Source organism: Mobula birostris, chromosome 3, assembly GCF_030028105.1.
Source record: "Mobula birostris isolate sMobBir1 chromosome 3, sMobBir1.hap1, whole genome shotgun sequence".
NCBI lineage: Eukaryota > Metazoa > Chordata > Chondrichthyes > Myliobatiformes > Myliobatidae > Mobula > Mobula birostris.
Genome location: NC_092372.1, coordinates 167,143,766 through 167,159,248, shown reverse-complemented (window position 1 = coordinate 167,159,248; position 15,483 = coordinate 167,143,766). Strand labels below are relative to the sequence as shown.

At 39.9% G+C, this 15,483-nt stretch overlaps 1 protein-coding gene across 3 annotated transcripts in view; it reads left to right on the top strand.

The window, feature by feature from the left end:
* Nucleotides 1-15,483, top strand: part of hacl1 (2-hydroxyacyl-CoA lyase 1) — a 120,147-nt gene that overhangs the window by 1,516 nt on the left and 103,148 nt on the right. For 2 of the 3 annotated variants that reach the window (XM_072253631.1, XM_072253633.1), the window contains exons 2-6: nucleotides 4,342-4,446; nucleotides 4,546-4,586; nucleotides 4,705-4,785; nucleotides 6,806-6,878; nucleotides 15,272-15,349. In XM_072253631.1, coding sequence (XP_072109732.1) covers nucleotides 4,342-4,446; nucleotides 4,546-4,586; nucleotides 4,705-4,785; nucleotides 6,806-6,878; nucleotides 15,272-15,349 — 378 coding nt within the window. The remainder of the gene's footprint in view (nucleotides 1-4,341; nucleotides 4,447-4,545; nucleotides 4,587-4,704; nucleotides 4,786-6,805; nucleotides 6,879-15,271; nucleotides 15,350-15,483) is intronic. The other variant, XM_072253632.1, reaches the window with a different exon arrangement.

Sequence of the window (15,483 nt, the reverse complement as noted above, 5' to 3'; positions counted from 1 at the left end):
GCAGTGAACATTCTGAATGGTAGGGGTGATGACAAAAAACGGGGTGGCAATAAATGATATATTGAGAACAGAGTGACACCGTGGTGCAGCCAGCCTCAGTGACCCGGATCCAATTAACCCTGACCTCCGCTGTTGTCAGTGTGGTGTTTGCACGTTCTCCCCATGACCATGTGAATTTCCTCCAAGTATTCAGTTTCCTTCCACAACACAGGAATGTGAAGGTTGGTAATCTAATTGGCCTCTGTACCTTCCCCCTGAGAGGGATGTTGTGAACTGGCCTGTATGGATGGCTCAGTGTAGCTCACAACATGTGACATAATAAACCAATATGATCAGTGGCCAAATCTGGGAAGAGTTTGACGAGAATGGGGGAGGGGAAGTAAAATGGGTGAGCAGAGGATTATATACATTAAATAATTAAGTAGTGCAAAAAAACAGAAATAAAAAGTAGTGAGGTCGTTTTCATGGGTTCAATGTCCATTCAGAAATCGGATGGCAGAGGGAAAGAAGCTGATCCTGAATCATTGAGGCTTCTGTACCTCCTTCCTGATGGTAGCATTGAGAAGATAGCAGGTCCTGAGTGTTGGGGGTCCTTAATGATGGACACCGCCTTTTTGAGGCACTGCTCCTTGAAGATGTTCTGAGTGCTACAGAGGCTGTTGTCCGTGATGGAGCTGACTAATTTTACAACTCTCTGCAGCTTACTTCGATCCCGTGCGGTAGCCCCCACCACCCCCCACCCCCCACCCCCCATATCAGATGGTGATGCAGTCAGTTAGAATGCCCTCAACAGTACATCTCAAAGGTTTCAAAGGTACATTTAATATCAAAGAGATGTATGCAATATACATCCTGAAATTCTTTTTCTTTGCAGCCATCTATGAAAACAGAGGAATGCCCCAAGGTATGAATGACAGTTAAATGTTAGAACTCCAAAGCCGCCCCAAACATAAGTAGCAGCAAACCAACGACCTTGTTTCGTACCAGCAGCAATAGATCACAAATTGAGTCAGACTTTAATGTTAGAACCACTATATTTATTAGTATCTACTCAAAATATAGAAAATTAAACAAAATAAACAGAAGTTAACAGTGTTACGTGTGTGTGTGTGTGTGTGTGTGTGTGTCTCCCAAACTGTCAAGCTTAGAACAGTCCTTAAAGTCTTAAGCTGGCAAACTAGAAAGGTCCAGTAATCCACGGAATAAGTGAGGGGGGAAACTTGTAAATCCAACATTAAAATGTAGACAGGAGGCGATCATGAAGAATTCCACAGGTTCCACGCTGGGAAAACAAAGTCATAGTCGCCGAAGATATTATCTGTTGAGTTGTTCCAAAATCCACATAGAAATATCACAAGGTGACAGTCACAGAATATTCCTTGACATAAGTGGTTACCACATAACATACCTGAAACCATGTAAGGGTTAACAAAGGTGGTTGCCATGGGATACTCCAACAAAATCCACGTATGGATCATATGAAGTGACAGTCACACATCCAATGGGCGCTGGGTGCTGTTGATCAACCCAATTCTCTGGGCATGGGAGAGTATCAGACTTTACTCATTGCTGCAGCAAGCTACTGCCAGCAGCTTGTGGTCCAAAGCATTTTCCCCCTCCCCCATCCTGTTTCAGTGGTCCGTCGCAGCTTGTTATACTGACGTCATCGTCCAGCCTCATCCAGGTGTTTTAAAGTGACACCCACAGTAAACAAAACCGTGGTCATGTAACAGCCTCCACTCCCCTAACAGCAAAAAAAAAGCATCAGTGCCCCCCCATTGATCACTCAAGCATGCAGCAAAGCATCAATAAAGACATAGACTTGTAGTACCCCAAAGACTACTCGTTCACCTGGTAATTTGACATACCCCAGGCTCTCTTTCTCTCCCTTATAAGGGAAAAAGAGATGTCCCCATTTCACAGCGAGAGGGGGATATAACAAAACAACTCGCTAATTTATGATGTTGTAAGTCTGTTGTGTCACTTTTTCTGAGTCCTGTACCCAAAGAACTCGGGTCTCTGGGCACACAGCCAACAGCCAGCTTGCTACTTTCGATCTTCCATGTACTCCCATGACATATCAGGCGGTGGTACCGACCCCAAGTCTACCTGCCTCCAGAGCCATGAAATTCGGGAACCCTGAAGGCAAGCTGGTTTTCTAGGCCACATCCTTGGTATATCGAATAGCGGCCATTTGGAAGACCCTAAGAGCAGGTCCCATTGCTGCAAAGAACCAAAGTCAGCGTGTAACTCCAGGTCAGGGTCTTCAAAAGAACCCTGAAGGAGAAAAATAGAGATATTAGAGATAGAAATAGAGCTGTTTCTGAAGATGCAAGCAAAAGAGTCACCGTGAGTCGCCATTGTCCTCCTAAGCTCCACCTGTTACTTGTACCATGTAGAATGTTTGAGATGGAACCAAATTCTGAGGTGACCAAAGCCTGTGATCGTATTTATGAACTGAATAAAAATGTAACACAAAGTGATCAGAATCAGGTTGATTATCACTGGCATATGACGTGAAATTTATTAACTTAGCAGCAGCAGTTCAATGCAATACATAATCTAGCAGAGAGAAAAAAATTATTAATAATAAGTAAATCAATTACCTATGTTGAATAGATTAAAAAATGTGCAAAAACAGAAATACTGTATATTTAAACAAAAAAATGAGGTAGTGTCCAAAGATTCAATGTCCATTTGGGAATCAGATGGCAGAGGGAAAGAAGCTGTTCTTGAATTATTGAGTTCAGGCTTCTGTACCTCCTACTTGATGGTAACAGTGAGAAAAGGGCATGCCCTGGGTGCTGGAGGTCCTTAATAATGGACGCTGCCTTTCTGAGACACCGCTCCCTAAGGATGTCCTTTGTAGGCTAGTACCCAGGATGGAGCTGACTAGTGTGACTCATCTCTCCACTGATAAGCAGTGAACAGAGACATACAACACAGAATCAGGCCTTTGGCCCAACACATGCATGATGAGTAAAATGCCTATCTAAGCTAATCCCAGTTCCCCACATTTTACCTATATTCAGCTAAACTTTACCTATTCATGTACCTGTCCAAATGTCTTTTAAATATTGATGTTGTACCTGCCTCAACTACTTCTTCCAGCAGAGTGTTCTATACATGTACCACACTGTGCATGAAAAAGTTGTCCCTTAAGTTCTTATTAAACCTTTCCCTTCTTACCGTAAATCCATGCCTTCTTAAATTCTGATATCCTAAGCCAGGGAGAAAGACTGCATGCATTCATCCTATCTGTGTCCCTCATGTTTTTATACACCTCTAAAAGATCACCCCTTACTCCGCTACATGTCAAGGGATAACATCCTAGCCGGCAAACACTCTTCCTATAATCCCATCTCTTGAGAATGGGCAACATCATGGTCAATTTTTCTGCACATTTTCCAATTTAATGGCATCTTTCCTATGGTTGGACCCACACAACATTCAGGCACCGCTGGACTTAAATATGATCACCAACGCTCTACTTAACCTTGAATAAAGGCACAAAGTTTGCAGTCAGTTTGGAAGGAAGAGAGAGGGAATTGGTGATGGGGACTGAGGGAAATAGCTTTGACTCTCTCTGATGTCTCTGATGTTTTACTGATTTTTGCTTATCCTGGATATCAGAAATATAGTAGAATAATTTGGAGAGAGTGGAGGAGTCAGGAAATATAGCAGTGAGTAAGTTGGATGTCAGAAGTGAAGCCATGGAATGGAAGGTAATGCTGAAAATGAAGGGAGCACACCTCGAACAGGTAGGAGGGACTAAGGGGAGATAATTGGAGGCAACAGTGAGCAAGGGATGAGAAGTCATCACTCATTGATTCACTGTTTTTGATCAGATGGCTAAAAATAGAACCAGCATGATGAAGGACAATTAGGGATAAATCATATTTGCCATAATTATATCAGAAGTCATGAGTGACTTTGATCAGTTATTTGATGAATTAATACTGGCTTTATACACATGGTTTTAAAACAAAGAATACTGGAATAACACTATCAAGAGCCCTGAAATAAATTTAAGATACAACCCATGAGAGAAACAGTGCATAATAAGAACTATTGGCTCTACTACAAGTACTGTACTTATAAAGCTGGCCTCTTTGACTTCAGGATGTCACTGGCAGCATTTTTAAAACAAAACTTTCCAACCTTAATAAATTATGTGATATTTATTGTTGTGATTGTTTTGATTATCCATAGCTTTAATTTGAAGCTCAGCAAATAATGTTAGCATTACATTTGTGATCTAAAGAGTATATTTTTCTTAAATTCAGACTATGTTCAATGACATTGCGGTAAACATTAGGTCAGTTTTTTTTCTTTCTGTAGGGTATTCGGTATATGTTTGGTGTTGTTGGTATCCCAGTGATTGAAATTGCTATGGCAGCCCAAGCAGTTGGAATGAAGTACATTGGAATGAGAAATGAACAAGCTGTAAGTAAAACAGTTAACTTTATGTTGCTCCTTAACACAGAATTCCTAAAGCAAAGGCCTGGGATGTTTTACTGGATCTTTGTTTTCATGTCCAAACAGGCTTGTTATGCAGCTTCTGTGGTGGGATATTTAACAGGAAGGTTAGTGTCTCTATGGTTGACTTTTAATTTCATAGATTTGCTGTCATCTGCATTGTAATATATGTTTATATGTGATTCTGCTATGTAAGAGTGATTGTAGCTAATCTTTCTGTTTCAGACCAGGAATTTGCCTTGCAGTCTCTGGGCCAGGTCTTATTCATGCTCTGGGAGGAATGGCAAATGCAAACATAAACTGCTGGTAACTTTACCAAATTACTGTATTTGCATATTTCAATTTGTTCTGTGAAAAATACTTTTGCATAAGATACAAATATGGAAAGTTAGCTGATGAACAGTAATTTTAGTGGACTGTGTTTGTGTCTTTAATTGGTATTATAATTGTTTTAATGGTCTTGTACAGGTCAGAGAATGAACCTGAGTTTATCCTGGTCTGTATAATTCAACTTCACATTGTTATGTTACCAAGTAAACATTCATGAGGAAGAAAGGATAGGGATGTTTTCGTAATTTGGGTTTTGTTTTGGTGTTTTTTCGAATGAATCTGAACATGAAACTTTTCTGATTTTTATTTGTGTCAGCCAGAGGAAGCAGGTGTTCTTTCAACAAGATGTTCTGGTTGAACAAGGGTGAGGGAGAGGAGATGGAGAAGTCATGTATTGACTAGTGGAATAAGAAGAGTTGAATTTATACAAGGCTAGTGAAAATCAAACAAGAGAAAATCTGCAGATGCTGGAAATCCAAGCAACACAAAATATTTTGGAGGAACTCAGCAGGCCAGGCAGCATCTAAGGAAAAGAGTATAGTCGACGTTTCGGGCTGAAACCCTTCGGCAGAACTGGAGAAAAAAGATAATCTTTGGTCCTTTAACTTTAGTCATAGAAACCAAGAGAAGAGCATTTGATCCATTGTGCCTACATCAGCTCTTTGACTCTTAACAAATTTGTCTCTTGCCCAATTGACTTTCAATGCACAATCATCATTGCACAAATAGTGTTTAGTATTGGGATTTTTACCATTTTGTGACATTGGTCAATATGAACTCTTGGTGCTTTTACCCTGCTGATGAAATGTAATAGATATAATCTGAACTGGAGTTGATGTAGGGTCAGGTGAAAAGATGGTAGCTCACTGCTATCTGTTCAAAACTACCTCTCCCTGCATAATCAGTACTGCAACAGTATACATTTTGACCTGGCATGAAAATAAGTTCACCTTTGGGGTTTGACATTTTCAATGCAGAATGACTTCATTTGATGGCTGTGGGCTGTTTCCTCTGTCTGTCTGTCTGTACCGTAGTTAATGTGCGGCAGCACAACTGACTACGGTACTCAAAATTTTGAAAAAAACATGATGTGGAAAAATATTGTATGTCATTTGTGGGGAAAGGATGAAAAGGAAATAGTTGACGTTTTGGGTCAAAACTGCATCAGAACTGAGTCCTGATGCAGTTTTACAAATGTTGATAATTCCTTGGCTCCCACCGAGCTTGCAGGACGCACTGAGTACCTCCAACAGATTGTTTGCTCCAGATTCCAGCATCTGTGTTTCCAAGGAGAAACTAATGTGCATTTTATACATTTAAGCTTTTCAGTTTGAATAATTTTAGTTTTGCAGTTAACACTATTAAATTTACCTTTCATCTCAAAGACAAAGAATTGATTTTTATGGATATTGCTATTGTGAACCCACCTGCTTTACTTAAAAAAAAATTGGTTACCTTTGCTGAATTACATGGCCTCCAGAGTGATTTTAAGCATCATGTCATCAGAGAAAGGATGAATTAATATCTTTAGGTGTTTACTTTGTATTGATCCTGATTCTGATGATGGGACTTCACCTGTATTGTCACCCTTTTGAATGTTGGCAGGTCTTTTGAAAAATTCTGTCTACTTTCTTACAAAAGACAAAGTGCAGAAATGACATAGATTGCTGACTATTTGAGGAGGGACTGACAAGGCTTTAATCCTAGTGTAGCCACAAGTCTCATTAATTCAGGTTAAGAGCAGTTGTTCTGCACATTAACCTTCATTGTATGAATTTTCCATATTCTAATCACTAACTAGAAAATAGTTTATCAGCTTTTATGCATTTGAAGACTTGTACATATTTTAATATGAAGAAATTGCCTGAGAAATTGAGGTGACAAAATGAATTCATGTCAGCTAAAACTGTTAAATAGTAGTTGTTTTGAAGATGTAACCATTTGGCATGAGTGAAATTTGAAAAATTTTTATTCAATGGAATTTAATTATTTTCAGGCCTGTAATTGTCATAGCAGGATCGTCTGATACAAATCAGGAAACAATGGGTGCTTTTCAGGAGTTTCCACAGGTTTGTGAAATTTGTCAACTCTTTAGAATTATGATTATTTTACTGTTGCTTATTTTGGGTTGTTTGAAGTCACTGTCGAAATCACTGAATTCATTGCATTGTATGATAAAATATTTTAATGACTGGTTAATTATTTTTTCCATTACCCTGTGTTTTTCAGTTTTAAGATAGAATGCCATTTAAAGTTGTCTTTCACTTTTGAGCTACCTGTATGACTTTAGTTTGACTGAATGTTGTGCCATTTATGTCTTTTAAATATACATAAAACAAATAATCTACAAATTTAGTAAAATATAAAACTGAATGTAATAGTTTGCCCATCTGATCGTAGTTTGAATTATTGTAATTACTTGTTTATACTATAAGACATGGGAGCAGAGTTAGGCCATTTGGCCCAGCAACTACTCCGCCATTTCATCGTGGCTGATTTATTATTCCTCATCTCATTCTCCTTCTTTGTCCCCATAACTTTTGACGCCCTTACTAATCAAGAACCTATCAACCTCCACTTTAGGTATACCCAATGTCTTGGCTTCCATAGCTATCTGCAGCAATAAATTCCACAAATTCACTATCATCTGTCTAAAGAAATTCCTCCTCATCTCTGTTCTAAAGGGACTTTCTTGTATTCAGAGGCTGTGCCCACTTGTTTAGACTCTCTCACGATAGGAAATATCTCCCTACGTCCGCTCTGTCTAGGCTTTTAAATATTCGGTAGGTTTCAACCAGATTCTCCCTCATTCTTCTAATTTCCAGTGAGTACAGGCCCAGATCCATCAAATGCTCCACATACATTAACCCTTTCATTCCTGCGTTTATTCTTATGAACCTCCTCCAATGCCAGCTCATCTTTTCTTAGATAAGGGGCCCAAAACTGCTCTCAATACTCTCAGTATGATCTGACCAATACCTTACAAAACCTCAGTATTACGTCTTTGCTTTCATGTTCTAGTCCTCTCGAAATGAATGCTAACATGAATTTGCCTTCCTTACCACTGACTCAAACTGCAAGTTAACCTTTAGGGAATCCTGAGCAAGGACTCTGAAGTTCCTTTATACCTCTGATTTTTGAATTTTCTCCCCCATTTAGAAAATGGTCTATACCTTTATTTCTTCTACTAAAGTGCATGACCATATACTTCCCTACATTGTGATCTATTTACCACTTTGTCCATTCTCCCAATCTGTCCTACGGACTCCCTTCTTCCTCAACACTACCTGCCTCTCCACCAGTCTTCGTATCATCCACAAACATGGCCACAAAGCCATCAATTCCATCATCCAAGTCATTGACATATAACATGGAACGAATCAATCACGCCACCAACCCTGGTGGAACACTGCAAGTTACTGGCAGCCATCCAGGAAAGGCCTCTTTATTCCCACTCTTTGCTTCCTGCCAATCAGCCAATCTTCTATCTATGCTGGTATCTTTCCTGTATACCATGGGCTTGTATCTTCTCTAGCAGCCAAAAATGTAGCAATTTAATCAAAAATTACTTGCCAAAATTGTTGTCAGAATCAGAATCGGGTTTATTATCACCAGCATGTGGCATGAAATTTGTTAACTTAGCAGTGGTACAATGCAATACATGATAATATACAGTATAAAAAAGTAAATCAATTACAGTAAGTATTTATATTAAATAGTTAGATTACAATAGTGCAAAACAGAGATGGTATAAAATAAAGTGAGGTAGTGTTCATGGGTTCAATGTCCAATCAGAAATCTGATGGTAGAGGGGAAGAAGCTGTTTCAGAATTGCTGAGTGTGTGCCTTCAGGCTTCTGTACCTCCTTCCTGACGGGAACAATGAGAAGAGGGCATGTCCTGGGTTTTGGGGGTTGTTAATAATGGATGCCGCCTTTCTGTGGCACTGCTCCTTGAGGATGTCTTGGATACTAGAGAGGGTAGTAACTAAGATGGAACTGACTAATTTTACAACTTTTTGTAGCTTTTTCTGGTCCTGTGTTGTAGCCCCCCCCCCCCGCGGCATACCAGACAATGATGCAGCCTGTCAGAAAGCTGTCTACCGTTCATCTATAGAAGTTTTCGAGCGTTTATTTTTTAAATTATTTCTTATATTGACAGATTATGCTATTGGCTTAGTATATTTTATGTACCTCTGTATGCTGTAGGTCAGTTGATTGTCAGTTGAGTAGTATAATTAAGCAAGTCGAATATAAAAGTCACAAAGTCATGTTACGTCTGTATAAAACTGTGGTCAGGCCACATTTGGGCTATGTTTGCTGTTCAACCAGCTGCGTTATGTGGAAGTTTTGAGAGAGTGCAGAAGAGGTTCACAAGTATATGCCTGAGTTAGAGAATACCAGCTTCAATGAGAATTTGGGCAAATTTGGATTCCTTTCTTTGAGCGTTGACGGCTGTGGGCTGATCTTAAAGAAGTATGTACATTTAAGAGAGGTATAAATAGGGTAGATAGTCAGGCTTTTTCCTAGGATAAAAATGGCAAATGGGAACATAGAGCAGTACAGCACCACAGGGCCTTCGGCTCACAATGTTGTGCCAACCTTTTAACCTACTCCAAGATTAATCTAAGGCTTCCCTCCTGCATAGCCCTTCATTTATTTTCAAATAATAGAGCACATAAGTTTAATGTAAGAGGAAGAAAGTTCAAAGGATGTTTGTTCAGTGTGGTAGGTGCCTGGAAACAGATATAATGGTAGTGTTTTAGAGGTATTTAGAAAGGGACATGAACTGGCAGAGAATGGAAGGATATAAATCATGTGCCAGCAGTTGGGATTAGTTTCAACTGGCATTATGTCTGGCACAGACATTGGGCCAAAAGGTCTGTTCCTGTTCTGCACTTGTTTTAGAGTCACAGAGTCAGAGGAAAGTACAGTACAGAAACAGGCTCTTTGGCCTATCTAATCCATGCAAAACCATTTAAACTGCCTACTCCCATCAAACGAGGTGGTGATCTCACCCGGCAGAAGGCAATGGCAAACCACTGCTGTAACTTGCCACAAACATGATTTCCCAACATGTCAGAGCGGTGTGGAGGGAAATCGTCCGCCAACTGGCAATTCCAGATGCGACCGACGACTCCCATCAACCTCCACCCAGACGGTCGCCCTCCTTACCTCTGCCATCCATCTTCACCTATCCAAGCTTCTCTTAAACGTTGAAATCAAGCTGTCATGTACCTCTTGTGTTGGCAGCTCATTCACACTCTCATGACCTTCTGAGTGAAGAAGTTTTCCCTCATGTTTCCCTTAAACTTTTCACTTTTCACCCTTAACCCATGACCTCTAGTTGTAGTCCCACCCAACCTCAGTGGGGGAAAAAAAGCCTGCTTGCATTTACCCTATCTATATCCCTCATAATTTTGTATATCTCTATCAAATCTCCCCTCCCCTCAATCTTCTAAGTTCCAAGGAATGAAGTCCTAACCTGTTCCATCTTTCCTTATAACTCAGGCTCTGCAGTCCCAGCAACGTCCTTGTAAATTTACTGTGTACTCTTTTACCCTTATTTACACCTTTCCAACAGGTCAGTGACCAAAGCTGCACACAATACTTCAAATTAGGCCTCACCAACATCTTATACAACTTCAATAAAACATCCCATCTCCTCAACACCTTGTTAGGCCTTGGGGATTTATCCACCCTAATTTACTTCAAGGTAGCAAACACCTCCTCATCTCTAATCTGTATAGGGTTCATGACCTCTCTGCTGCTTAATCTCACTTCTATAGACCCCATGTCCATCTCCTAAGTAAATACAGGTGCAAAAAATTAATTTAAAATCTCCCACCTCTGTTTTGGTTTCATGCATAAATTATCTTCCTGATCTTCCAGATGACCAATTTTGTCTCTTGCAATCCTTTTGCTCTTAACATATCTGTAGAATCCTTTGGGACTCCTCTCCACTTTGTCTGCTAGGGCAACCATATCTCTTCTTTAAGCTGTCCTGATTTCTTTATTAAGTATTCTCTTGCATTTCTTGTACTCTATAAGCACTTCATTTGTTCCTACCTGCTTATACCCCCTATGCAATTCCTTTTTATTTTCTCATTTGCTGATAGCAGATCAAATGTCACACACTCTCTTGTTGAGACTTCTGTGTACTGTTTAAAGAAGCTTTCCTGTACACATTTGACAAACTCTATCTTGTCTAGTCCTTTTACAGTATGGAAGTCCAAGTCAATATGTGGAAAGTTAAAATTAGTTACAACAACAACCTTGTGTTTTTTGCAACCGTCTACAATCTCTCTACAAATTTGTTCCTCTAAATCTTGTGGGCTGTTGGTCACACCTTTTGTCTTCCTCAGTTCTACCTATAAAGTCCCACTAGACAAGATCTTCACTCTGTCCTGACTGAGCCCTGCCATGATATTTTTCCTGACTGGTAATTGTGGGCAAGTCCCTGAAGCCGGCCGCACTGTACCCAGAATCTTGTCCCCCCTCCCTCCTGAGCATCTGAATTCGGTCTCAGCCTCAGCAACACAGAGGCTGCAGACTCAACCATCTTCATCGGGTACAAGCCACTCCACTATATACAGTGGCATGCAAAAGTTTGGGCACCCCTGGTCAAAATTTCTGTTACTCTTAATAGCTAAGCAAGTAAAAGATGAAATGATTTCCAAAAGGCATAAAGTTAAAGATGATATATTTCTTTAATATTTTAAGCAAGAAAACTTTTTTTATTTCCATCTTTTAGAGTTTCAAAATAACAAAAAAGGAAAAGGGCCCGAAGCAAACGTTTGGCACCCTGCGCGGTCAGTACTTAGTAACACCCCCTTTGGCAAGTATCACAGCTTGTAAGTGCTTTTTATAGCCAGCTAAGAGTCTTTCAACTCTTGTTTGGGGGATTTTCGCCCATTCTTCCTTGCAAAAGGCTTCTAGTTCTGTGAGATTCTTGGGCTGTCTTGCATGCACTGCTCTTTTGAGGTCTATCCACAGATTCTCGATGATGTTTAGTCTGGGGACTGTGAGGGCCATGACAAAACCTTCAGCTTGTGCCTCTTGAGGTAGTCTATTGTGGATTTTGAACTGTGTTTAGGTTTATTATCCTGTGTAAAAGCCATCCTCTTTTCATCTTTGGCTTTTTTACAGATGGTACGATGTTTGCTTCCAGAATTTCCTGGTATTTAATTGAATTCATTCTTCCCTCTACTAGTAAATGTTCCCCGTGCCACTGGCTGCAACACAAGCCCAAAGCATGATCGATCCACCCCCGTGCTTAACAGTTGGAGAGGGGTACTTTTCATGAAATTCTGCACCCTTTTTTCTCCAAACATACCTTTGCTCACTGCAGACAAAAAGTTCTATTCAAAAGGATCAAAGGAACATCTAAACAAGCCTGATGCATTTTAGGAACAAGTCCTATGGACTGATAGTTAAAGTAGAACTTTTTGGCCGCAATGAGCAAAGGTATGTTTGCAGAAAAAAGGGTGCAGAATTTCATGAAAAGAACCCCTCACCAACTGTTAAGCACGGGGGTGGATCGATCATGCTTTGGGCTTGTGTTGCAGCCAGTGGCACGGGGAACATTTACTGGTGGAGGGAAGATTGAATTCAATTAAATACCAGGAAATTCCAGAAGCAAACCACACCGTCTGTAAAAAAAGCCGAAGATGAAAAGAGGATGGCTTCTACAACAGGATAATGAACCTAAACACACCTCAAAATCCACAATGGACTACCTCAAGAGGCACAAACTGAGGGTTTTGCCATGGCCCTCACAGTCTCCTGACCTAAACAACATCGAAGATCTGTGGATAGACCTCAAAAGAGCAGTGCATGCAAGACAGCCCAAGAATCTCACAGAACTAGAAACCTTTTGCAAGGAAGGATGGGCAAAAATCCCCCAAACAAGAATTGCAAGACTCTTAGCTGGCTACAAAAAACGTTTCCAAGCTGTGATACTTGCCAAAGGGGGTGTTACTAAGTACTGCAAAGCAGGGTGCCCAAACTTTTGCTTCGGGCCCTTTTCCTTTTTTGTAATTTTGAAACTGTAAAAGATGGAAATAAAAAAGTAATCTTGCTTAAAATATTAAAGAAATGTATCATCTTTAACTTTATGCCTTTTGGAAATCAGTTCAGCTTTTACTTGCTTAGCTATTCACAGTAACAGAAATTTTGATCGGGGTGCCCAAACTTTTGCATGCCACTGTAGGACCTCCTGAAAAGGCAAAGCTTTAAGAGCGCAGCACTCATCTTTAAGGATCTTCAGCATCCATGGCATGTCCTTTTCTTATTACTACCATTGGGGAGGAGGTACAGGACCCTTAAGGCACGCACTCAACATTTTCGGAGCAGCTTCTTCCCCTCTGCCATCAGGAGGATTCCAGAATCAGGTTTAATATCACTGGAATATGTTGTGAAATTTTTGACCTGGTTCCCAGAAGCATCATGCCACAGTCAATACTGAGGACTCCAAGGGCTGGTCCCTGTCATGTACACACCAGTGCTGTACCAGAGATTTCTAAAACTTCTAAGAATTCTAAATTTATCTATTCTCAATAAATAAAATGATCACTACCTCAGAAAATATTTTAAAAATGACTAGAAAGCTATACACTACAAGACCTTTAAAACTGTATAGTGCTGTACCAGAGAGATGGGAAGTACCCAGTGAATGTAGTAGAGTCAGACATTATCTACAAAGTCTGATTCTGTCGGCATAACTAACCCATTTGTGTAAACAATTCCATAGGGTCACCATTTGTTTGGAGAAAGAAAAACTCTTTTCATTCAGTGTTTGTTTAGCTGATTGTTAATACATTGCTGTGATTTATCCTAGTACAACAACTAAGATATTTCATTGACTCCAAAAGGTGTTTTGAGATCTCCTGAAAGAGGCATTAAACTCTTTCCTTCCAAACTACCTGTGTAAATACAGGAGTTTTATACAGTATGTTTGTCCATCACCTTTTCAGTGAAAAACGGTAGGGTGGAAAGCCTGATCAAATGTGACCTTGCTTGGTTTGGAATATGGACGGGGAGAGATATCTTGTGATGAGGGGAGGATGTGACCAGCCCTATTGTGATGGTAAGCTTCTTCCTTGAACCAACCCATGCAGTCCTTCTGGTGAAGGAAGACCTTCTCACAGTGCTGTTCAGCAGTTCAGATTGGTGGTGTCTGTATGCAGTTGCTGTCGTTTTCCTTCGTGGTGGTAGAGATTTGAAGCTGTACTGGTGTACCCTAGTCAAACAAGTCAAAGCAATGCAATTTATAGGTAGTGAATATGGTATGTTAATAGGGGAGGAAATGAGTGTTTACAAAGGAGGATGGGTCATTGCAGCTGGTTGGAGCTTATTTCAACAGTACCGTGTATAAAATCATTGAGAATTTAAAAGCTACATGCTCTAAGAGAAGTTGACATAATCGCTTCCTGAATGTCACCTTGCATTTTACTCAGAAGCTGTGTATGATGGATGTGGCTGAATAATTCAGTATAAGTACTGAGTGTGGGAAATGGGATGGAGGGCAATCCCTATGAACTGTGTGAGGAATCATTAACTCTGTGTGCTGTACAGTTGTCACCTGGCGGCTCACAGAGGAGCTACAGGTGCTCCAAAAACTTAGAATTATCAATGTAATAGGAGTGGTTGGAGCTAATGATTTTCATCGTGTCCTCCTGCACACATTTGAGGATAATTTAGGGTTTAATAATTATGCAGGAACCAACTTTCAGTGTGCTTTTCAATGTATTCTGAAATGAAGACTCATTTACTTATTATTTCAATCTATAATAGACAGGTAGTTAATAGTCTGATAGTTATTTATCAATTGATTTTTTTTTGCTATTCTTTCAAATTGATCAGCTGCACCGCAAAATAAATGTCAATAAGGAAAGCTCACTAAAACAGGTTCAAGCAACAATGTTTGTTCAAAGAATATTTCTTGGATGGAGTGAGGAGGCATTGTATTGATTTGGCATGGTATTGAGTCTTGTAAAAGAAGGCCATTCTATTGGCATTAATTAAAGTTGTTCTTAATTAAAGTTATCAACAATTCTTTTTTCTCTTTTTTCCGTGTGTGTGTGTGTGTGTGTGTGTGTGTGTGTGTGTGTGTGTGGTTGCCTATGCCTCATTGGCTGGGTTCTGCAAGGTTGGCAGTATTAGCTTTCACACCCTCCATACTCCACTGCATCTCCCTACCACCCTAACCTTCCCAATTAGTTACTAATTGTATACCGCAAGGATTGAAATAGTTTTATTTATATTTTGATCCTGAAAATCAGAGTTCTCAGTACTTTATGTTTTCAATAAAGACCAATTTGAGAGAGACCCTGCTTCTGTGTATCTGTGACATGCACTATGTATGCCTTCAGACTATAAAACCCGCTTCATGATAAGGTTGTGTTCTGTCTATGTAAGCCAAATTTTATTTAACTGATTTTCTCACGTCATTAATTTTGGCAGGTGGAAGCATGTAGACTGTACAGCAAATTCTCAGCTAGACCAAGCAGCTTGAGATTTGTACCTGCCATTATTGAAAAGGTAATTTGCAATTCAAAAAGGATGGTGTGTAAGATGTCCGGTTTATTGAAAAAAAAATTGCTGTAAAAGATGCTTGGAATTGACCAGGGCATTCATCCTCTTTTCATGGAGCACTGGTTTCGTGTGGAGTAGGA